This window comes from Portunus trituberculatus, chromosome 33, assembly GCF_017591435.1.
Source record: "Portunus trituberculatus isolate SZX2019 chromosome 33, ASM1759143v1, whole genome shotgun sequence".
Taxonomy (NCBI): Eukaryota; Metazoa; Arthropoda; class Malacostraca; order Decapoda; family Portunidae; genus Portunus; species Portunus trituberculatus.
The window spans coordinates 4798553-4822552 of NC_059287.1; the positions used below are offsets into that span (position 1 = coordinate 4798553).

Below are 24000 nucleotides of genomic sequence, written 5' to 3' on the forward strand. Positions count from 1 at the left end.
CTGTATTTCTATGTACTGTACCTATGACCTAAACTCATTCAAGAGGGAGGTTTCAAGACATTTCATTGTCTAACTAACTCTCAGCCATGTTCGAGGACTGGCATCAAGTGAGCCTTTTTTTGTTCAGTCGTTTTTGTTGCCCTTGGCCAGTTCTTCCCCTTTTACACAGAAAAAAAAAATTAATTGACTATGTAAGCATGCGTGGAAGGTCAAACTAAGGTGTGCATGGACGACAAATATGAGAGAACACTACAACAAATTAATAAAGAAAAGTAGCTTAATGGTTGTGTCAATTGGGAACAAAAAGGTTTTATATTTCGGTCAAATCACAGTGAACTGGCACAATAAAGGCAGATAATACTGTAGATTTAGATTAATGAAGAAGATTAAGTGATAGGTGATATCCGGTGATAAAGAGATTAATATAACTGAGTGCTTTTGTGATATAGATTAATATGACAGACAGACAGACAGACAGACAGCAAGAGGAAGTCGAATAGATAAATGAAGACAGAGACAGAAAGACAGATGTAAAGAAATATAAATTAACAAATAAAAAGATAGAAATACCATAATGGATAGACAGACAGACAGACAGACAGAGAGGGCATTCACCACAAGGACATACCTGATGGTGTTTATTCAGAGAGAGAGAGAGAGAGAGAGAGAGAGAGAGAGAGAGAGAGAGAGAGAGAGAGAGAGAGAGAGAGAGAGAGAGAGAGAGAGAGAGAGAGAGAGTGACGTGGCAGAAAATATAGCATACTTGTAGCGTTGGAGGAGGAGGAGGAGGAGGAGCGAATGAAAGAGAAAGAACTATGAAAATAAGCTCAGAGAGAGAGAGAGAGAGAGAGAGAGAGAGAGAGAGAGAGAGAGAGAGAGAGATGGCGTAGTGATGACGTGGTACTGACGAGGCTCCGGTCATGGGCGTGGGAGAGAGAGAGAGAGAGAGAGAGAGAGAGAGAGAGAGAGAGAGAGAGAGAGAGAGATTCATCCCAATATACAGTAGAAACGATAATGGTGATTGTGGAGGAGGAGGAGGAGGAGGAGGAGGACGTGGTGGAGGGGCGGCAGCGCGAACGACCTACATTCTCTCTCTCTCTCTCTCTCTCTCTCTCTCTCTACACACACACACACACACACACACACACACACACACACACACACACACACACACACACAGACGTCTCTTACTACCACTAAGTCTTCCCTACACATGTTTTCTTCCATATGGTAATGTTCACTTGTCCTGCTAAACACTATCTTCACCTGGCAACACACACACACACACACACACACACACACACACACACACACACACACACACACGAACGCGTACGTACTTGTATATAAGCTTCTACAATGAACAATACTTTATATTTTCAGTTTTTCCAAGGCCGTAACACAAGCAAGAAGAGCTAAAACGGGCTGGTTGCGAAACACTACTACTACTACTGCTGCTGCTGGTACGACTACTACTACTACTACTACTACTACGATGACAACAACAACAACAACTATTACTGCTGGTGCTGGTACGACTACTACTACTATGATGAAAACAACTTCTACTAGTACTACTACGACTACTACTATGACAACAATAACAACAGCAACTACTACTACTATTACTACTACAACTAATACTATCACTACTACTACGAAGACAACTTGTACTACTACTAGTCTACCACTACTACTACTACAACTACTACTATCACTACTACTAGTACGAAAACAACTTGTACTACTACTAGTCTACCATTACTACTACTACTACTACTACCACCACCACCACCACGGCAATTACTATTCCTGCCAAGGCAAATAACCAGAAAACATCACATAATTGCTCCCATTATCTGCGAGGCCATGTAAGTGACGTTAAATATACGAAAAAGTAAATGAATAAAAATAATAATAATAATAATAATAATAATAATAACAGTGGTGCCAGCTTGGCGTGACGAAAACAAGGAACGGAACGGCAGAAAGAAAGTTAGATATTCTCATGGTGTATAGATTTGAAACAATCGATGCGTTTTAAGAGGAATTCCTACCGGAGATGGTGATCGAATGTTAAGTCTAATGGAATGTCATAAAAATAAGTAAAAATAAAGAAATATAGATTGAAATAAAACTGGAAATCAAATTCATCTGTTGAATAACGTAAAAAAAAAAAAACGGTAAATTATTCTGAATTATATGACGTAGACTTAAAAGATATTCAAAGTGTGAAAACATATACAAGTAATGAATTTCAGTGTAGAGACGCCTCTGACTGAACACTTGTGGAATGTCTTAAAACAAAGTTGGAAAGAAAAAAAAAAATACGATCGAATATCTGGCTAGATAAGAAAAACACGTCAAAAAAAGATTAATATATGGCGTAACAGAAAAAAAAACGATAAAAAGGAAAAAAAAACAAAAACGTTGTTTACTCAAAGAATATTTATAGTGAGGATGAAATAAATATATAATTGATTCATTCCTCTTTTTGAAATGTTGGTATTACTTTAAATCTACAACATTTCAACCTTTTCTCACTGCAGCGTTAGGCAAATGGTGGTGAAAAAAAGAGAAGCGCGAATAACAAACAACTTGGCACAGAAAATAAAATTACAAGCTTTTTTTTTATATAACAAGTATTTGGACACACACACACACACACACACACACACACACACACACACACACACTTATAGTTGTATAGAATAGAGAAGCGAGAGGACTGTGGCGGCGAGTAAATGCAGGATGAATCAGATGTTTGTTTCTCTTAAGTTTCAACACTGAATCACTTAAAAGACCCGCTGAAGAAAAGGAAGAGAAACGAATCCGCTTTATCCTGGTTCATCACACACACACACACACATTTCTAGTTGGCAAGTATTGACCGTTTCAGTACCATGACCCGTTTCTATATTCATTCTGCTTACTATTTGGTGATTTTATACAGCTTCAGAAACTTATGTGAGGGATTGGAACGGTGAAGAGTCTGGCCATTAATCTTCTGACCTCCACAGACACTTTCTAACACAAATAAAATGGTCTAATCACACCCAAAACTCACGGTAAAAATGCGTCCCAGTACTGACGGGATTAAGGAAGGAAATAAGGTTTGTAGGGGGTGAGGGAATGAGGCAACACAGCAGGCACGCCACCGCAGACAACGTGACAACATTCCCGGAAGCAGCACCCTTTTGTCGGCCTTTGTCTACCTAGCAAGGACCAGTTCCGGTTGTAACTTGTATCAGCCAGTGTGGAAGGTGAGGGAAAAAGAGGAGAAAGGGTGAGAGAAGAAAAAAAAAATAGAATAGGAAGGAAAAGAGACAAAAGACAAGACAAGAGATTAAAGGGAAAGGTAGGTGAGGGAAGAGGAGGGTCTATGGAGGTCAGAAGATTAATGTCCAGAGTCTTCACCATTTTAATCCTTCACATAACTTTCTGAAGATGTATAAAACCACCAAACAGTAAGCAGAATGAATATGCAAACGTATCATGGTACTGAAGGGGTTAAAGGGAAGGGTATATCTGCGTTGGAGATAAGAAGAGGAGAAGAAGAGCGAAGGGAAGGAAAAGGAAGGATAGAAGTCCCAGGAATAGCGATGAGTCAGCTGAGTAGCATAAAAAATGTATGAGCACGAACACTTGCAGGATACACTGAAGAATTTCTTAGAAGCATGACGGCGGAGTTAGCTAATTCACGGTGGGTTATTACGACTCGTGACGTTTGTGATGAGGAGGTAGAAATCACATGACGCACGAGAAACTTTGGAGGGTAATATAATGTCGGAATTTCAAACGAAGGAGGAAGATATAGTAAGCACGAAGAAGAGGAGGAGGAGGAGGAGGAGGAGGATAAATGCACGAGGAGGAGGAGGAGGAGGAGGAGGAGGAGGAGGAGGAGGAGGAGGAGGATAAAGGCACGAGAAGGAGGAGGATAAAGGCACGAGAAGGAGGAGGATAAAGGCACAAAGAGGAGGAGGAGGATAAAGGCACGAGAAGGAGGAGGATAAAGGCACGAGGAGGAGGAGGAGGTTAATGGCACGAGAAAGAGGAGGATAAAGGCACGAGAAGGAGGAGGAGGATAAAGGCACGAGGAGGAGGATAATGGCACAAGGAAGGAAGAACAAGCTTTGAGTATAAGGTACAAAGTTTCCATTACGTGAGGGAATATCACAAGAGCTGTAATAAGAACGATGTACGTACAAGTGTCACATATTGATACGAGATAAAGATGGAGATAAAATCACTTACGATATCAATGAAACGTAAGGAAACAAAATAATATAATATAAATAAACAAAAAAATAATAACAATAATAACAATTGTAAGTAAAACGTTCTTGTACACAAACACATGATAGAACTTGTCAACGTAACAATGTAAGACTCCAACGAAATAATCAAGTGGAACTAAATTGATTATTAGGAGTATAACGCCTTAAAACTATGTAGTGATAGGCGTAAGTGATAGACAAAGCCTTCCCATGTGATTCTATGTACACTCAGGAATTCGTCATGACTTCTAAGAACGTGTAGGAACGTAAAAAAGAAAGTTGCAAGAAGTCATCAGACCACCTATTTATATGTAAAAACTAAATATTTCCACGAACAGATAAGTATGTAATGTTTTAAAAAAAGGAGGAATAAAACTTAAGATGTCTAATAAGCCACAGTGATCTCAAAAGTTCCCAAATACCGAGGAATATTTACTGAGAGGAGCAATAAACAAACGGTACAGCTGGTGACTGAGAAAAAGAATAAGTGGATTTTTCTCAATTGTTGGGGACAATAAATATACGCTATGCAAATCACAATGATCCAGTGATCCAGAAAATACCGTTGATATGAAGACGATATTTCAGAGAATGTATGAAAAAAAAAAAAAATCAAGTAAAGAGACTAATGACTGAGAACAGTGCCCCCTTAAAACTAAATATATACAAAATGTTTACTGTTGGGAGCAATAAATATAACCTATGTTAGTCACAGGTGATTGAGATAACGCTGCTATGTAGGTGATATTTCAGGGAGAATCAATAAACATAACATAGGCCAGTGATTGAGAAAACATCCCCCACTAATACGAAAGAATGCTTATTGTAACGACTGACAAGCAATAAACATAAGCTACGTAAGTCAGTGATCGAGAAAATAACGCTATATAGTCTAAGTGATATTTCAGGGAAGATCAATAAACAGTAAAGGCCAGTGATTGAGAAAACATCCCCCTTTAATGCGAAAGAATGCTTAGTAACGAGCAATAAACATAAACCATCTAAGTCAGTGATAGAGAAAAGAAAGCTGTTATGTAGGTGATGTTTCAGGGAGGAGCAATAAACATAGCACAGGCCAGTGATAGAGAAAACTTCCCCCTAATATGAAAGAATGCTTAGTAACGAGCAACAAACATAAGCCACGTAAGTCAGTGATAGAGAAAAAAAGCTGATATGCAGGTGATATGTCGGGCAGAACCAATAAACACAAAGTAAACAGACCAGTGATCCACAAAATCATTCCCTAAATCCAGAGTAATACGTTATGCAACATTTCTACGGGTACACTTGGCTGGGTGAAGGTCGATCCACGCCTTACATCACGGCTCTAATCCCGCCGCCCTGCTTCATCGGAGTGTCTCAATGCTAGCCTCCTGTTTGTGACTGTGTCCTGGGCTAACATTGCACATCCCTGGGCTTAACTGCTTCAATACCGAGGCACATTTCTACCTTGAATTTTATTAGCATTAGGAAGGGTCTATAGAGGTCAAAAGATTAATGGCCAGAGTCTACGATTTTAATCCCATCATATGTTTCTGAAGCTGAAGAAAATCGCCGAATAGTAACCAGAATGAATATGGTAACGCGACATGGTACTGAAGGGATTAAAAGTATGAAAGATTATTGTTTTTACGTATCTCTCTCTTCTTCGGCCACTATGGAAATTAAATAATAACTAGAACAATGGTGGCTTAAATTATACAAGAAAATAAGATGCAAAAGTCAATAAACGAAAAAAAAAAAATAAATAAATAAAAAAAAAAAAAAACGAAGATAATGAATAACCACCACCAAAACAACTAACAAGAGGAGTAACCAGAATAGCAACACCACCACCAAAACACCAGCCCTTCCTTTCGTTTCCTACCCACCACAATGACACAACACCACACCCACCGCCATCACAAACATTTACCATTTCCTTTCCACCACCACCATCAACACCAACGCTGACGCCGCCGCCACCGCCACACCTCTCAAGCTTTCTTAGTAAATTCCACCTTTACTCACTGAAGCAACGCAACACCTAACCTTTACAGCGACCTAGACTTAATGAGAGCTCTTAGCTATTAAACTCTTCACATTATTTCCTTTTCAGCTCCTCCTCAAAATATAAAGCATAATGTGACCCTTCTGTGAATGTTTTATGAAGTCTGCTCGTTATGAAGGCATTCTAAATTCATTTGGGGAATCGTTTTTTTCTTTTATGGCTTTCCTATGTTTTCTGGGAGTGGTAATCTAATATGGCTTCATTATGTAAACTTCTTTGCCACTTTCCCCCTACATGTAAGCTATTTATTTACTGTACAGGATAAAAGCAAATGAATAAATGGATAAATAAACATATAAGTAAAAAAATCAAGCTTGTTTAAATGGGAAAAAAAGCCTCTTTGCCTCTTCTCTGTAACTGAAAAAAATAGTAAATAAAATCAAAATTAATACATATGTAGATGTAAATAACTGAATTCATATGAAATAAAGATCTTCAAAATGCAAAGAATTAGCGAACATCACATCATACATGAATGATGGAAGTACTAGATATAGATAGTATACAAACTTATGTATGCATATTACGTCATTAAGAAAACATAAATAGATAAGTGAATAAATGAAATACAATAAATAAATGTTAAAAGCACTAGTAATGATGAATAACAGCATAGCAGGAAGTGTGTAGATCAGTAATATGTATCACTTCCTACTTGACAGGAACAGAAACAAACAGGATGAAAAAAGGAAAAAACAAAACAATATCACTGAAATTGTGAGAAGGCAATGCAATGAGATAAAACAAAGCTGGATAAGAGATATACCAATGAAAACAGAAAAAAAATATAGAATAACAGAAAACAATCCAGAATACAGCAAAATATTGATAAAGAAAAAAAAGAAAGAAAACCAATGTAAATGAAATAATATTTGAGAAATAGTAATACTCGAATATATGCAACATTAACAGGTAATGGGACAGAAACTATACAGAATAAAATACATAATGAGAAATAATTGGCATTAAACTTGCAATTTGCACTTTGCCATTAGGAAGCCTTCACAAGAACTACACATACATTCCTTACAACATTCCTTGAGATTCTGAGTAATGTTGGCATGAGGATTACCTTGAATAATATGTACATGCTGAGACTTGTACGGCAGAATGTGTATAGTGAAAGACTGAAATATTAAAGGCAAAACGTGTATAGTGAAGGGCCTAAATATTAATGGCCCTAAATACTGATGCTGAAGGATTATTACAGTGAATCTGGAAGCGAATCAAATATGAGAAGAGGATGTTAATGTGAGAATTGATACCGGTCCTTATAAAAAATGCAAATAGAAAAATTGATATACCATTAAAATCAAAAGAAAACCCTTCATGTAAATACAAAAAAACAATGTAAATATGTTAATGATTGAAATAAATTTATAAATCAATATATTTATAGTTACGATAAAAGATGTCCACATGTACAAAAGAAATAAGAAAAATAGTTATGAATGCAAATTTGTATTAAAATAAATAAATAAAACAAAGGTATAACACATTCATTGAAAAAAAAAAAAAAAAAAAAAAAAATATATATATATATATATATATATATATATATATATATATATATATATATATATATATATAAAACAACACTAAAGAAACGCATAAACCAAACACAACCGTGTGAATCTAACCCTTAAAGTTGCTACGTGGTCTTGTCACATTGCTATCCCAGGCCAGGTCAGCAGAGGTCAGCAGTGCCCACCCTCCCTGAGCCAGCCATACCTGACCCTGTGAGAGGCGTCATTCACCCGGCGTGAAAGATGACCTTGCCACCACCAGCTGACTCAAGTGATTATTGACTCTACCAACAGCTGAATCAAGGAGGTGTTATTGATTCTTGACATCCTGCATGCTACACATACCAGACCTCAATAGTGTGTGTGTGTGGGACTTAATTAAAACTGGATACAGGAGGTACTTTCTATTTGGTGAGTCACTTTATTTCTTTGTCCTATTTCGTATTGTGAAATTGTTCCCTCATCTATACTTCTGTCTATTCCCTCAACTAACTTTTTTCCTCAGTCTTGGGAACTAGATAGATACTATACGTAAGGTAATTTAGATTTTTTTTCTTTTGCGTGTGTGTGTGTGTGTGTGTGTGTGTGTGTGTGTGTGTGTGTGTGTGTGTGTGCATTATTTTGTTTTGTCTTCTTATCTGGTATTCTATGTAAAATTATCCTCACACCTCTACTTCTATTCTCTTAATACGTATATTGGCTCCATACCATATCCTTTTTCCTAACTCCTCTTGCACTTTTCTCTCTTCTCTTATCATTTCCTTACACTCTACGTACTTCTCAAAATTCTTCCCACTTTTATTTTTGTTTATCCCTATAACATACTATATTTTTGTTCCAATTTCAAACCTTTCTTACACTTTAAATTTTTTTTCTATCTCTTAACTTATTCCATGAATGATCCTTGTCCTTGCAGTTTCTTTCAATATCAATTTCATCTTTATCTCCCCAATAATACTCCATACACAATCCTAAGATTGAAAACACTTTCACTGCTACTGAGTCTTTTCAACTTGATATAAATGTCTTGTATAAGTTAAGATAGAGATTTTGGAGCTAAAGGTGTTATCAAATATTTAGTAAAACTTTATAGTGCTTTTAGTTTAATTTTTGATTATCAAAACTAACTAGGGTTGCTAAAACAAAATTACACATGTCATTTGCAGTCAAAGGGATACATGATGAACTAAAAGAACTTACTGACACTATCTGAGCTCACACGACAGACAGGTGGCAAGGGGCAAGGATAGTGCCACCATGTTCACTGGCTGGCTGACAATACAAGCTAGAAGCAATGGTGAAACCTGAACCTCTTTATCAATTCAATGCACATTTTGATAATTCTAAGGTAAAAGATTTTCATTCATGAATATAAACATGCATATATGAAGGGAAAAGATAAAAAAAAAAAAATTTATCTACAACTATGAAATCTCTCTAAACATATCAAAATTACAATTTCCTTGTGAGTGGGTTGCAAGGTTCATAAACAAACTAGCTACAGCATTTTGTTTTACTTTTAACCTCTTCAATACTGGGACATGTTTTTATGTTGAGATTTGTGTATGATTAGATTATTTTATTGACATTAAGAAGGGTCTATGGAGGTCAGAAAATTTATGGCCACAGTTTCCAATATTCTAATCCCCACATAAGTTTCTGAAGCTGTATAAAAACACCAAATAGTAAGCAGAATGAATATGGAAATGTGTCATGGTACTGAAGGGGTTGAAGCCTCATTATTATTTCACAAGTACAACTATGTATGTATGTACTGTATAAGTTTAAGTGCAATCTTTTCTTTTTCATATAAACTTATGTGTTCTGCCTTCATATACAGCTTCTCCTTTACACTTAGTACTTGTTTGTTCATTAAATAAGATTTTTTTTTTTTTTTTTTTATATATGGTATTGCCAAAAAAGTTTATTTTTTTGCAAATGACAGTTTATCATATTTTGAAAAATTTGATATTGTATGTAAATCAGGCAAACATAATCAAGTGTTAAAAGTGTTGAGAGAGAGAGAGAGAGAGAGAGAGAGAGAGAGAGAGAGAGAGAGAGAGAGAGAGAGAGAGAGAGAGAGAGAGAGAGAGAGAGAGAGAGAGAGAGAGAGAGAGAGAGAGAGAGAGAGAGTGATGAATTTTACCAGAAAATATGCCAATATGTCATGACTATTGCAGCTCAACATTTACAGTCCTCTGATCTCAACACAATACATTTTCATTAAGAATTATCCACCAGAGCGTTAATTATGAACATAATCATCAGTACAACACCTGCAATGTAATGATGCCAGAGCAGTGAAGGAAAATAAGTATTCTATGAACTAGTTAGTTAGTTCATAAAAAGTAATTTCCATGATTGATTAATATATGGCTGCCACAGAGAGAGAGAGAGAGAGAGAGAGAGAGAGAGAGAGAGAGAGAGAGAGAGAGAGAGAGAGAGAGAGAGAGAGAGAGAGAGAGAGAGAGAGAGAGAGAGAGAGAGAGAGAGAGAGAGAGAGAGAGAGAGAGAGAGAGAGAGAGAGAGAGAGACTTCACACAGAGGCAACTCTTACTCTGTATATATGTCACCACATCTGATATGTACAGATAAAGAGCATGGCAGGATGCAGTGCTATCACGATGCCAATGCTCACCGTCCCAGTGTCACCAGTCTGCCATCTACATAAAAAAGACCCTCATGCACACACAGGAGTGTAGCTGGATCATGATATCAAGGGAACAGATGTGTGTGAAGCTCAAATGGAAAATGTTTGACATCCAAAAGTTGGACTTTCACGTTATGACTGGTATGGAAAAAAAAAAAAAGAAAAAAAAAAAGTTATTGAACAAAAACTAACTTTTGAGTTGGTCTCAAGGTATGAATTTTCAATTTACAATAAATTTAAAGGAATATAATTAATCAACAAAATACAATTCACAAGTACACATCTTTACATTTTTAGCAGACTATAAACTGATTAAATTTAATGGAAAATCAACATGAACACCACTGTCATATCCCACAGCAGTACTTCAACTCCTAACATGCATCCTCAGTTCTTGACTGGTGGTTTTGGTGTGCTGAAGCAGCCCTGGCAAAAATATTAAGTGGCATATTGTTAAGAGGTGCAACAAAGGCCACAGTGGCAGTGATAATACATCAAGCAATCATTCCAAAGGTGACATTTGTTGTACAGCCGAGCAGAGAATAATAAGGCCGCAAGTTGGTGATATACATAAAAGCAAAAAAGCCCATTTAGTTAATGTGGCAGTAGTGATGTCACCCTTAGCCAAGCAGTTTCAACATCCCTGACATCCCTTATCTGAATCTGATGGATGGACAACCACTCCTCTCAATGCTTACCAATTCATCCGTTTCTCAAATACTGATGCTCATGTACGTACAACAGCATAATAGGCATAACAGTGAGGTGATGAAGTTAGTAAGAAGCATCAGATAAGTCTGGCATGGTAACAGAACACCACATGGTGCAGAGGTGTGCCATGAAGAAGACACAGGCACAGGCAAAGGTTAATGAAACGAGGATGTAAAAGTTGATGCTAGGGATGAACACAACTGATAGTGAAGAATTACAACTAAATGAAATGAAGAGTCAAAGTTAAAGTAGTAGTTAAGCCAGTATATGAAAATAAATAATGATTAAGTGGTAGAGACGCACTTAAGAAAATAAACAAATAAAATTGATTGAATTATCTAAACACCAGCTTGGCAATCCTAGTAGCTATGCAGAATAACCCAGACAAACCAACACACACTCATGCACACAGCACTCAAACTCTTACCCCCACAAGGTCTAGGTGGAAAAGACAGAGAAAAAAAAGTAAATAAAATAATAATAACAATAACAATAATAATAATAATAATAATAATAATAATAATAATAATAATAATAATAAATAAATAAACAAATAAATTAATAAATAAATAAAAACTAGTCAAGAGCATGAACAGAGGAATGATGGAGCTGAATAGGGATGGCTGAAAGAGATGGGGTAGGGTAGGGGAAAGATGGGAAGACCACATAGGATAAAAGTTAAGAGTGTCTTGAATGAAGAGATATGTAGCGCAAACTTACCCCCCCACAAAAAAAAAAAAAAAAAAAAAAAAAAAAAAAAAAAAATTTGGTCAGTAACTCAACAAGAATACTGGCCAAGCTGCTGAATAAAATAACCCAAATTAAAAGAGGTTCAAGCAAATATTCCTCAGCTGATATGTTTGATATGCAGCAAAAACACAATGAAGACAACAATAAGAGCAATGTGGTGCATCAGCTGCATTGAGAGGATGACTAAAGCACTCAAGCAAGCCAGACTAACCCACAGAAGGTAACAAGACTTCGACGTACAAAAAATAGCTGTCAGTGGTGTGATAAGAGAAGCCGTTTAATCAGACATCTCAGAAGACATGACAAAGTTCCACATGGCAAAACTCTCATGTAAACTATAATCTTTTTTTTTCTTCTTTTTTTTTGTACATATTTATTGATTTCTTTTTGTTAAATTTCTTTAAGACTGATTTTTTTTTTATTACTGCAATTTTCACCCTTAACCCCTCCAGTACTGGAATGTATTTTCATCTTGAGATTTGGGTACCAGTAGACAATCTTATGGACATCAGAAAGGGTCAGTGGAAGTGAGAAGATTAATGGCTAGAACCTTCACTATTTTAATCCCCACATGAGTTTCTGAAGCTGTATAAAACCACCAAATAGTAAGCAGAATGAATATGAAAAAACATCACGGTACTGAAAGGATTAATATTCTTTTTATTGATACTTCAATATGAACTAGTATCTGATGAGTTTTTTTAAATACTTACATATATGCAATGATACTTAAAATATCTACATATAAGCCATGTGTATTATAATACTTAACTTATAATCATGTGCCATTAATATCATAATTAAAAAAAAAAGAATTATCAGTTCAGCTGTGATAAAGAAGGGTGTTCTCAGGTCAAGAGGGAAGACAGGGCAGACTGTCCAACATTGGTGAGTACTCATAGTGTTGCCAAGACAAAACACACAACACTTCATTAACTGACTGATTCCAAGTGCTGCACCTCTTGAGAAAGCTTCACAAACTGTCCATGTATGCTCCAGCCCTAGCATTCAGTCAGGCAATCCACAACACAGGAGCACAGCCTGACACAGAGTGAGTATAGCACCTTCACTGCTACACCCACCGTGCTGCGTTAATAAGTGTTCATTGTACCTAGGATTTACATAACAGGTGGTGTGTCCTCAAGTATGAACAGGAAATGACTACCTACCTAAACTTCTGCTTCCTTCTGTTACACTTTCTAGTCATCTCTCTTTTCACACTCTCTGCTGCTCTCCTCTTTTCTCCTTTTTCCTATGCTTACAATACACCTAGAAAAATTGTTCCATACTTCCTGCAGCCAAGCTTTCTTGTCACCTTATTCTTTCCCTTGTTTCAGTCTGTGCTCTTTTCTATTTATCTTCCATGCTCATAACTATGGTTATGAGCATGGTAATTTTTTTCTTTTAGTCTCTATTCTCCATTTTCCTCCTTGATCCCATTACTGTTAAGTGTGGCAATCATTCCTTTCTTTGCCCTTGTCTACAACTACTGCTTCCTGTCATGTCTTGCTCTTCACAGGCTTCTTTTGCCTCATTTCCCTTAACATCATTCCTTCCAATAACTGTAACATCTATCTGCTCATTATAGACCTCTATTTAGTAGCAACCATAAGCTCTTTAAAATAATCATCATATCAAATAAGCTCTTCAAAATAATCATCATATCAAACCCCCATCTATCACTGACATGTATTTAAAGGGATGCTTATCATTACAATTACCACTAAGTAACTATTGGCCCATCAGCACAGTTATGTAATATTGCACTTGACTCTTAATTCATAGATCCCATGTTTGAAATGCCTTACCAAGCAGAATCTGTCTAGGCTTGCCTCTATAATGTAGCCCTTGAATGTGTGCAGGATGTAAGCTACTTTGCAATACTGTAAGAGGATAAGTAAAGGATGTAACCCAATTTGTGGCTTTGTAAGAGAATAGGTATGGAATGAAAGCAGATTTGTGGCCTTGTTAGAGAATAAATGTGAAGTGTAGATTGACTTGTGACCTCATAAGCTAAAAAAAAATTAAGATGGTTGACACTGTAAGGGATATGAGTTGTGACCTTATTAGAGAATAGGTAGACGATACAGCTTGAATTCTGGCCTTACAAAAAAACAACTGTGATCTTAAGAAAAACAGGTATGGGATGTCAGCGAGATGTGACCTTTTAAAAATAGATATGTAATGTCAGATGAGCTGTGACCTGGTAGGACAGCAAGGGATGTAGGAAATAATGTGACCTTGTAAATGAACAGGTATGAAATGGTGACCTTATATGAGGGTAGGTATGGGATGTATGCAAAATTCTGACCACTACAAACAAGTAAGTATGAGAGATCAGCTGAGTTTGACCTTAAAAAACAAGTATACAATGTAAACAAACTTAAAACTTTCTCATCTGGCAAAGGTAAATCTACTTAACCATTACTGTATTGGCTGGTATTTGGAGGGCACACAGCATAACCACCTTATCACCAGAACAAGCCTGTCTATCTGATATCTACACATAGGGCACAATAACACACCTACATGAGGTTTCACAGACAATAGAGAAGCCTAAGATAAATATGTGATAACACCACAATCTATCTTCAGTTCATAGAGATAAGGTATCACAGTCTCTTATTCTCTCTTTCCATTAGCAAATGATCCCAGTATTTCAAGTTATTTACTGAAAACTCAGTACCTCAGAAATATATCATCTGAAGTCAACAAAATATATATTATAAAGTAGACCTTAATACAAATTACATGTAGAAAGGGAATCAAGATTTTAGAGAGTTACTAACATGGGCAAATAGAAACTGACGATATTACCAAAAAATGGCATAACTATTAGCATTACAAAACCAAATTACATTCATTAGTTTCCTGATCTTTCTGCTACTTATAATAACTTGTAGCATAAATAAATCCTAATTAATGGAGTTTGTTTCCTAGCATTATCAATAAACAACTAATTCATTTGGAAATCATAACTCTCATAACTTTATGGACTACTATCAATATTTCGCATAAACCTGTGGGGCGTCACCTATCACTGTGGGTTACATAATTACTGCATTACTCAAGGAAGGAGTTGACAACATCCATAGTATTTACCCCAGCCACTTCAATGCCTGGCCAACCCCTGCAAGGTGAATGGTCGTACAGAGCTGGCAGTGTGTCTGGTGCCAAGTCACTACCCTCACCACCAGCCAGCAATGCACACCACTTCCTCAACAGTGTATAAAGAGAAAAGAAAGGGAACACTTCTGCCACAGTGTAAATAATAAGAAAATGCTACATAAGACAATTTCTGCTGCTATAAAAGTAAGGGTTAAGGAAAAAAAGGTCATTATCTTACAATATGGTGTGTAAGCTGTGAGAGTGTTTTCCTGCTGTTAATTAAAGGCTTGTGTAATCACAGCCATTACCACATCACACACAAGTTTTACCAAGATGGATAACAATACTCTTTAACATATATGTGTACCAACTGTGCATTTTATTGATATTCTGTAATTTTGAGTCCTCTGCCATAGACAGAATAGAAAGATTCAGCATGGCAGCCCAAGGAGGCAGTGGACTGTAGGCTCTTTAGATGAAGTGACCAAAGATAACCTCCACACACACTGCCTCAACCCTCTCCTTGACACATACAGGCTGCCATCAACCCTCTTTTTTGACTGTGAGTGCCTCATGGAGCAGCCAAGGAGACACAAGCTTCAACAGGTTTTCGCAGCTCTTAACAATCTTGCTTGTGTCAACATGTCAAACCATCAGACATCCAAGGAACCTCATCAATAAAGCATCCAATCCTCAAGAAACAAAGTCACCAGTGTAGGTAAAAACATCATGAAATGCAACTCCCCAAACAGCAGTAGCTAAGGAAAACTCTGATAAATGCTGGTAATGACAAACAGAATGAAGAAAATCCTGACATTTAGTAATGACCCGCTGAGGTAAGACCCTGGCGCACGACGGCATAACCTGAGGAAAACTGAGAAGCCATCAGCAAGCTAAGACGTTGGCACACAGCTTCATGTAAAGAAAGCTGAGAAGCTGTCATCAAATGCCTGCACAGCTGCGACACCACATGCTGCCCACGCAAGGGATACTATTTGTATACTATATTCTTGATCATTTATATTTCTGCTTATGGAAATTTATCAATACTTTATAAAAAAAATTGAGAAAACTTTGAAAGGTACCATTTTACATTGTTACTTATTCAAGGTTGTGTAGAACTGTAACAATTTATGTAATGAAGATGAAAGTCAATAGAAACCTAATAACTAACTGTAACTGACATCAAAATCACACTATTAACACTTGAAAATCTTGAAAAAAAGGGAAAAAAAAAAAAAAAAAAAAAAAAACATAATTTTATATTACATGATCTCTCCATACTTTATATAAAAACCTTACTTTTTATGAGACTAAATCACTATTGTTTTTAAGCAGACTGGCGAAGGGTACAACAAAAATAATAAACTGCCATCATCCCCCCCAAAAAAAAACACAAGGAAAAAAATCAAATGGATATGGTATATGCCATCAACATATTTATACATCTGACAACTGCATAACAAAAATTCTTGCAAAGCTCCATAGATGTAATAGGCCATTCCAGTGAGGTAATGAGAGATAGTGTCAGTGAGTCAGTGTGAGTGAAGACACCTGTTCTAAGGCCACACCCTCATGATGGACAGATGTGTGGGCCGTGCCAACACCAACTGTCACCCTAACAATGTCACCTATACTTGGGTTTGGTTACCAACAACAGACCATAGTGAGCCTCATTTTAATGGCATTCAGTCAAATACCACATAAAAAATTTGTATAACTATCTATGGCGAGACAGTTGCCAAGTAGTCAGTGGTCAGATTTGGTGGTCTTGGTAGCCTGAGTCTAAGTTCTGCAAGATACTGTGTATATTCAGGCTATGCTTCCTATCAGTCTTATCTTTGATGGTGATAGTGTGAAGGTAGCATGGGTCTCTGCAAATGTGTCCTTCTAAAATTCTAATATGTGCAGCAGCTGACCAAGCCTCCAGGAAGAAATGGCCAACCATCTAAGCCAACAAATAAAGAGTTGCTTCAAAATTGCCTACCAGCCCTATAATGATAATGATATAATAGTAATACATTAATAATAATAATAGTACCTAATAATAATAATAATAACAATAATAATAATAATATGTAACAATGTTAATCATATGATGATAACACTACCTCAAAAAACATTTTGCTTGTACTGGTTAGCAAATGAACAGGGGCACACCAGTAACCACTGTAGGCCAAGAGCATGAAGATTAAGAGGATAAAAATTTCATACCCGACTGTCATTTCGTAAACCATCAACATAAAAGACCGATTAAATGAACTGTTAGTGAAAAAAGCAACTATACCACGCCCCGACAGAGATAAACCTCACCTAACATAACAGTGTAATGTCCCAAACAGTAGGTGGTGAAGAGATACAGTAAAGTTATGGAAAACTCGGACAACCTGCTAGACCAGTGATTCTCAAACTGAGCAATGCGGCTCAGAAGAGCACCATGACTATCCCACGTGTGAGATGCATAATTTTAATGAATACACAGGATTGTAGACTTGGTGCACCATCGTCCATGATGTATCATCAGTGTGCCGCTAAACAGTAAAGTTTGCAAACCTCTACGCTAGACAGTGACACAGGAGGCTGCCGTGTGACAGTTGTCATCTGGAAGTGTGTGTGCGTGTGTAAGTGCGTGTCTGTGTGTGTGTATCACATTAAGTATGAGCATATGCCACCGAGTTGTGTGTATGTAGCTTTTCAATGGTAGGTTTTCTTACCCATCATAAAAGAAGTAAGGAAAAAAAATTAATAATAATAAGTAAATAAAGTTAAATAAATCAAATAAATAAATAATAAATGCAATCTTATCAGGAAGCTAAATCAAATGCATAAATATCCATCTGGACAATTTTGTTCCTGAAATTAAATAAGCAGAATGTGGTTTGCAAAGCTTTACGAGTCTCTATTTGAATTACATTAGCAGAGCCTTGACTGGTGCACAATTCAGGAAGCACAGCGCTGATCAAGAACGTAACTTGTATTGAGCTACATTGGGTTAGGTTAAGTAAGGATATGATAGGTTAGATCATGACAGGTCTGGTTAGGTTAGGTAAGGTATGCAAGGGTAAGACTAAGCATAGAACATAACAACAGAGCATACAGCACGGTAATGACCCTAAAGACACAATAATGACACATAACAAAATAACTGCAATTTCTAAAAAGCAATTCATGACTCACCTCCTGTTGACATCATATCTGAGCGGCTCATTCCAGAAGGAGCCAATGTAGACCCTGGCCACCTCGGGGGTCCCTAACACCTTGCCCAGGGACCACATAAGGGCACCATACACCCTCATGAGCTGCTGATGGTCCACCATATCAGCTTTGTTCAACACTATACGGATCTTATCATCGTGGGCTTTAAGAGCTTCTATGGACCTTCTGAACTCGTCATTGATATCCAGTTTGTGAGCATCAAAGAGGAGGACTATTCTGTCGACCCTTTCAGCGAACCACTCCAAGACACCTGTGAAATCATAGCCACGCCCCACCCACTGCTTCTCCCCGGACAGGATACCAGGGGAGTCTATGATGGTGAGGCCCTTCAGCACCGTGTTATTCATCTGGGAGCACTGGAACCGGTTCAAGAAGGCGTTACCGAACTTGGATAAAGGTCTGAAGGGCTTTTTCGAGTCGACCACCAACGCGTTTCCTGGTATGACTCGGTCTGTCTCCCCATGCATGACTGTGATGAAGGCGTCTGTGGTGGGTTCTGGCCCTATCCTCATGCCCGGGAAGTCGCTCTCCAGGACGTATTTGATAAAAGTCGTCTTGCCTGTGGAGTACTGGCCTACTAGCAGTATCATGGGTTTGGCATCAAAGTCTGGGTCATCCAAAGCTGGCGAGTGGAAGTCATGGAACTGGTAGGTGGTCTCCAGTGGCAGGAGTTTGGTCTTGTACACCTTCCTGAGGCCTTGTAGCACATTGTCGTACACTTCATTTGAACCCTTTTTAGTTTCGTCCCTGTTGATCCAGGAAAACATGGTGGTGGAGGTGTTTGAGGTGGCCGTGAGGGGCGCGCGGCCGTGCGGGGAGGAGGCCGGAAACTGAATGAGTTGTCAGTGGAGAGACTCACGCAGTGCCATCTACCGCCACCTGCACCACACACCCGCCAGTTTTAAGTCTTCTCTTCGTGTTCTCTCTGACTTTTAATTTTCAGTAGTACTTTATCTACATACTAAAAATATTATTCCGTCTATATACACAGCATGATTATGAGTTGTCAGTGGGGGAGTCACGAAATGTCATTACCGCCACCTGCACTACACACCCGCTAGTTTTGAGTCTTCTCGTGCTGCACTGTTTCGTCTCAATACGACTTCAACAATATACCCAAAAAGGTGCTACTCCGTCTACATGTTCACAAATATTGTACAATTTGTAACAAGGTAATCAGTTTCTGTCATGTATCGCTATTTATCAAATCTACCCAACAGTTAAAAGTCTTCCAATCGTGTTCTCTCTTTTCTTCCCACGGTGGTTCTGAAATGTATACTAAAAGTGTTATTCCAGCTATATACACACCAAGACTGCAAGAATAGTCACAGAGGAAACAGTTGCTATATATTTTTTTCTGCAGCTACCCACCCGTTTCATGTTTAGCTATCGTTCTCTTTCTTTCCATCATCACTGCATCTATATCGACCACTCAATCTTTTATCTATATCTATATATTACTTGTCACAGTCCATATGCTGGCAGATATAATATAGCTCCACAAGTTCTGTGTTTTTTGCAGTATTCCCTCTTTTTTCCCTTTCTCCTCTCCTAGTCCTGTTTTATCCGCCTCTGCCTGTGTCAAAACAGTATTCCATCTATGACTCACTAGAGGACTCACATTGCTAGCCATGCCATCTCTTGCACCGATCCCGCCAGTTTCAACCAGACTTATCAACATGACAACATCCAGACATTAGTCACATGTGTACCACAGGAGTATTTTTTTTTACATCTGAATTACTACCGATGCTGGAGTTAGATGAATATTTCAATAAAAAAAAAAAGTTATAAAGGGATAAGGAGATTAGAGGGTAGATCAAGGAAGGATATACGTAGATAGTATGTCTGATAGCCATGGATGGAGTGAGAAGGTTTTTAGTTTGATAAGAAGTGAAGGTGATTTGGTGTGAAGATATATATATATATATATATATATATATATATATATATATATATATATATATATATATATATATATATATATATATATATATATATATATATATATATATATATATATATATATATATATATACAGATAAGAGAAGATGGTGATGTTAAAGGACGACGATGATACCAGAACAACAAAATCAAGAACAACGAGGACGACGATATGACTTCGCGTCTCCTATTCAGATTACCAACGTATTTGGGTCAGGAAGGATCACACGTAAATCATTTAGCAGCGTGTCTGAGCCGTGGGCCGCCCTGACACTAGTATGAACAGCCCTCCACTACGACAATCACGACCTATTGGATATTCAATACTCCTGTAGCGTCCCCAGCCTCACCGCCTCACCACCTCACCGCCTCACTCCCTGACCTCCATTCTTCCTTAAGTGCATCAATTTTACCATCCACTCAGCGCCAAGGTCTCCAGCAAGGACCTCCACCGTACCTTACCCTTGTCCTCCATACACACACACACACACACACACGCCTTTTACTACAGGTGTTCTTTCATCTTTATACAAATTTATGTGCCCTACTTATTGTAACCTTTGTATAGTGATATGGATCGTATAGTATAAAAAGGAATAGGACTGAAAGATTGATTTAAATGTAGGGATAACCTAAACTACACACACACACACACACACACACACACACACGCCCGGTAGCTCAGTGGTTAGAGCACTGGCTTCACAAGCCAGAGGACCGGAGTTCGATTCCCCGGCCGGGTGGAGATATTTGGATGTGTCTCCTTTCATGTGTAGCCCCTGTTCACCTAGCAGTGAGTAGGTACGGGATGTAAATCGAGGAGTTGTGACCTTGTTGTCCCGGTGTGTGGTGTGTGCCTGGTCTCAGGCCTATCCGAAGATCGGAAATAATGAGCTCTGAGCTCGATAATGAGCTCTGAGCTCGTTCCGTAGGGTAACGTCTGGCTGTCTCGTCAGAGACTGTAGCAGATCAAACAGTGAAACACACACACACCTACTAGTAGTGCAGTAACATAAAATAATTTCTGCTCTTTCAACTTATCAAATATGTTTTATATTCAACTTTTTTTTTTCTTTCACATTGCACTCGCATTTATAATATATATATGAATATCAGAATTCACGCGCCTGTCTATTGTTAATGTTTCAATAGTTGCGCAGGTAATATATAAAACACTTCATCACTGTAATATGAAGCTTCATTGGTATAACGAGATTTAATTCCATCAAACATGCTAATGGCTAATAAAAAGACTAACTATGAAAACTGCGTATTGAATGCTGCTTTGAAAATATCAAATTGATGTATAATATTACGCCAGACTAATCAACTGAATAAGTAATCATTTAACTAACTAAGTAACTAACTAACTAGCCAGCTAACTCACTCACTTCTTCACTCACTCATTTACTCATTAGGTAAATAAATAACTTAATAAACATGTATTAAAATAAGCTATCAGGAACTGTGAATGTATAACGCTGGAAAAATTACGTGCATTCAGTCACTTATTGATGACATGCTGTACAAGAATATCTGATTGAGGTACGACGTGTTTGGGAGATGACGTACGGCCCGGGTTTTCTCCACCGGCCTCAAGACGCCACTATCTTAATGCATCCTCTCGTCTCTCTCTCTCTCTCTCTCTCTCTCTCTCTCTCTCTCTCTCTCTCTCTCAAGGTCACCCTCTGCTGATCCTAGTGCATAATACTCGTATAATATATGTCTGACTCTTGACGACAGAACTGTGGCAGTTTGATTTGCCATCCAGACTCTGATTTTGAGGAGCTTTCTCTCAGACTAAACTGAATCCTTTGCTCCATTTTAGGTGTTTATTTACTGATTACTGGACCTGTTAGGACGAGAATATGACAGATATTATAATACTTAATTTCAATCAAATTACTCTTTTATTTAATTCTATTCCGTTATTGGATGTTCTGAAGAGAAATAAAGTCAAATTTATACAAATTATTATTGTACGTAATACTGAATATCCATTTCTAATTTGATGGCTAGTCAAAATGAATGTTCAGAATATGAGTGCAGTTTTATATGTTTTCTTTTTCTTTTTTCTTTTTCTTTTTTTCTTAAAGAAACTAAATTTCTATTTAGACTTAATTAGGACCTAAATATGAAATTATAGAGCGCTTCGTGGTATCTTTCTCTCCGTGAACAGAACCATAGCAACAGTAGCGATATTGCTGAAATACTTATAGCATATTGGCAATAGAATGTTAATGCCTTTAATACACTTCTGAACGTTTAATCACAAAATGTGGGAGGTTTTGTAGTACTTCAATAAATGGAATACAACTAATACAATTGATAGTGAAAGTATATTAATACTATTGATAATGATAGTACTACTAACCATCATCTAATATAACACTATCGCTTTTGTTGCATTTCTGAATACCTCCCCACGAAAACAGGATATTTTGTAGCATCTCTTAGTAAACGGAATGATGCTAATACTAATGCTGATACTAACACACTGACAATAATATTAACATTTTCCTAATTCACTACTATTGCTTTCCCTACATATCTTAATACCGACAGAAAGAAAAAAGGCAAACATATCTTTTCTATCATATAACACGCAAGAGAGCGAATTGTCTTCCTGCTCTGCTTTTAACAACCTTCACCTCAGACTTGGCATTGGGATACTGACTTATTCGGTATTATATGGAAATACACTGGAAAGAAATGCGACCTAACCAGTCAGGTGGGAACACGATAACCAGTTAGGTGAGAGAGAGAGAGAGAGAGAGAGAGAGAGAGAGAGAGAGAGAGAGATTAACTTGACATTATTTATTATCATTGTTATCTCACAGACATAATTTCACACCCAAACAAGGTCACACACACACACACACACACACACACACACACACACACACACACACACACACACTACTACTACTACTACCTCGCCTTAATTCTAGCACTTCGTCCTCTCTATCCTCCTTCTCTTCGCCACTCCACCACCTCCCCTTCCTCCTCCTCCTCCTCCTCCTCCCTCAGCTCCGGTCACTGACATCTATAATCACATACGACCACCGTGAACTAAATAGCAATTCGTATCCGTAATAAAATGTGTGTGTGTGTGTGTGTGTGTGTGTGTGTGTGTGTGTGTGTGTGTGTGTGCATCTAATCTCGGTTAGCTTCTACAATTATATGTATGGCTGATGTTAGACTGTAGACTGAGTTTCATCTTTTCTTTCTACTTAACATCCTTTCTTTTTTTTCCGTTTTCTTTCTTCTTTCTTTCTTTCCTCTGCTTCTTCGTCTCCTTCATTTCTCCCCTCCCTTCCTTTTTCCTTATCTATCATCTTCTGGCTTCTATCTCTTTTCATCACTTCCTAAGCTTCTGTTCCACGCTATTTTTCTTCTTCCTTGTTTTGTAACTTGACTGGTTTGATTTTTACTATCGCCCTTCTTGTCTTGATCTTGATCTTGACACATGGGTATCCTTGATGATATCGTAAACAGACTGGTGATCGATGCCAACATTCTTCCACTAGTACATGAACACTGAGACATGACACGGATGAGGAGAGTGACATGACAGGACTAGACGAAGGGAACGTGATGATGAAAAGGTAAACTCAATCATAACTGCTAGCTTTATCTGCCAGTTGGCCAATATGTGGCTATAAAGATCTGCACATGTTGAAAACTTCTGTCACTACGTAGCATGTCAGCTACCATAGAAAATTCATTGAGGGGAAACTGCAAGAAAACCTATACAAACAATATAAA

General features: G+C 37.6%; 1 protein-coding gene across 2 annotated transcripts in view; it reads right to left on the reverse strand.

The window, feature by feature from the left end:
* The window catches only part of LOC123512215 (EH domain-containing protein 3-like), a 54812-nt gene that overhangs the window by 19326 nt on the left and 11486 nt on the right, over positions 1–24000 (reverse strand). The window contains exon 1 of one of the 2 annotated variants that reach the window (XM_045268463.1): positions 18250–19355. The exons of the other annotated variant lie outside the window; for it this stretch is intronic. Within the exon in view, the coding sequence (XP_045124398.1) occupies positions 18250–19055 (806 nt within the window). The 5' untranslated portion in view covers positions 19056–19355. Of the gene's footprint in view, positions 1–18249; positions 19356–24000 lie in introns of those variants that run through there. 2 annotated transcript variants of the gene reach the window in all.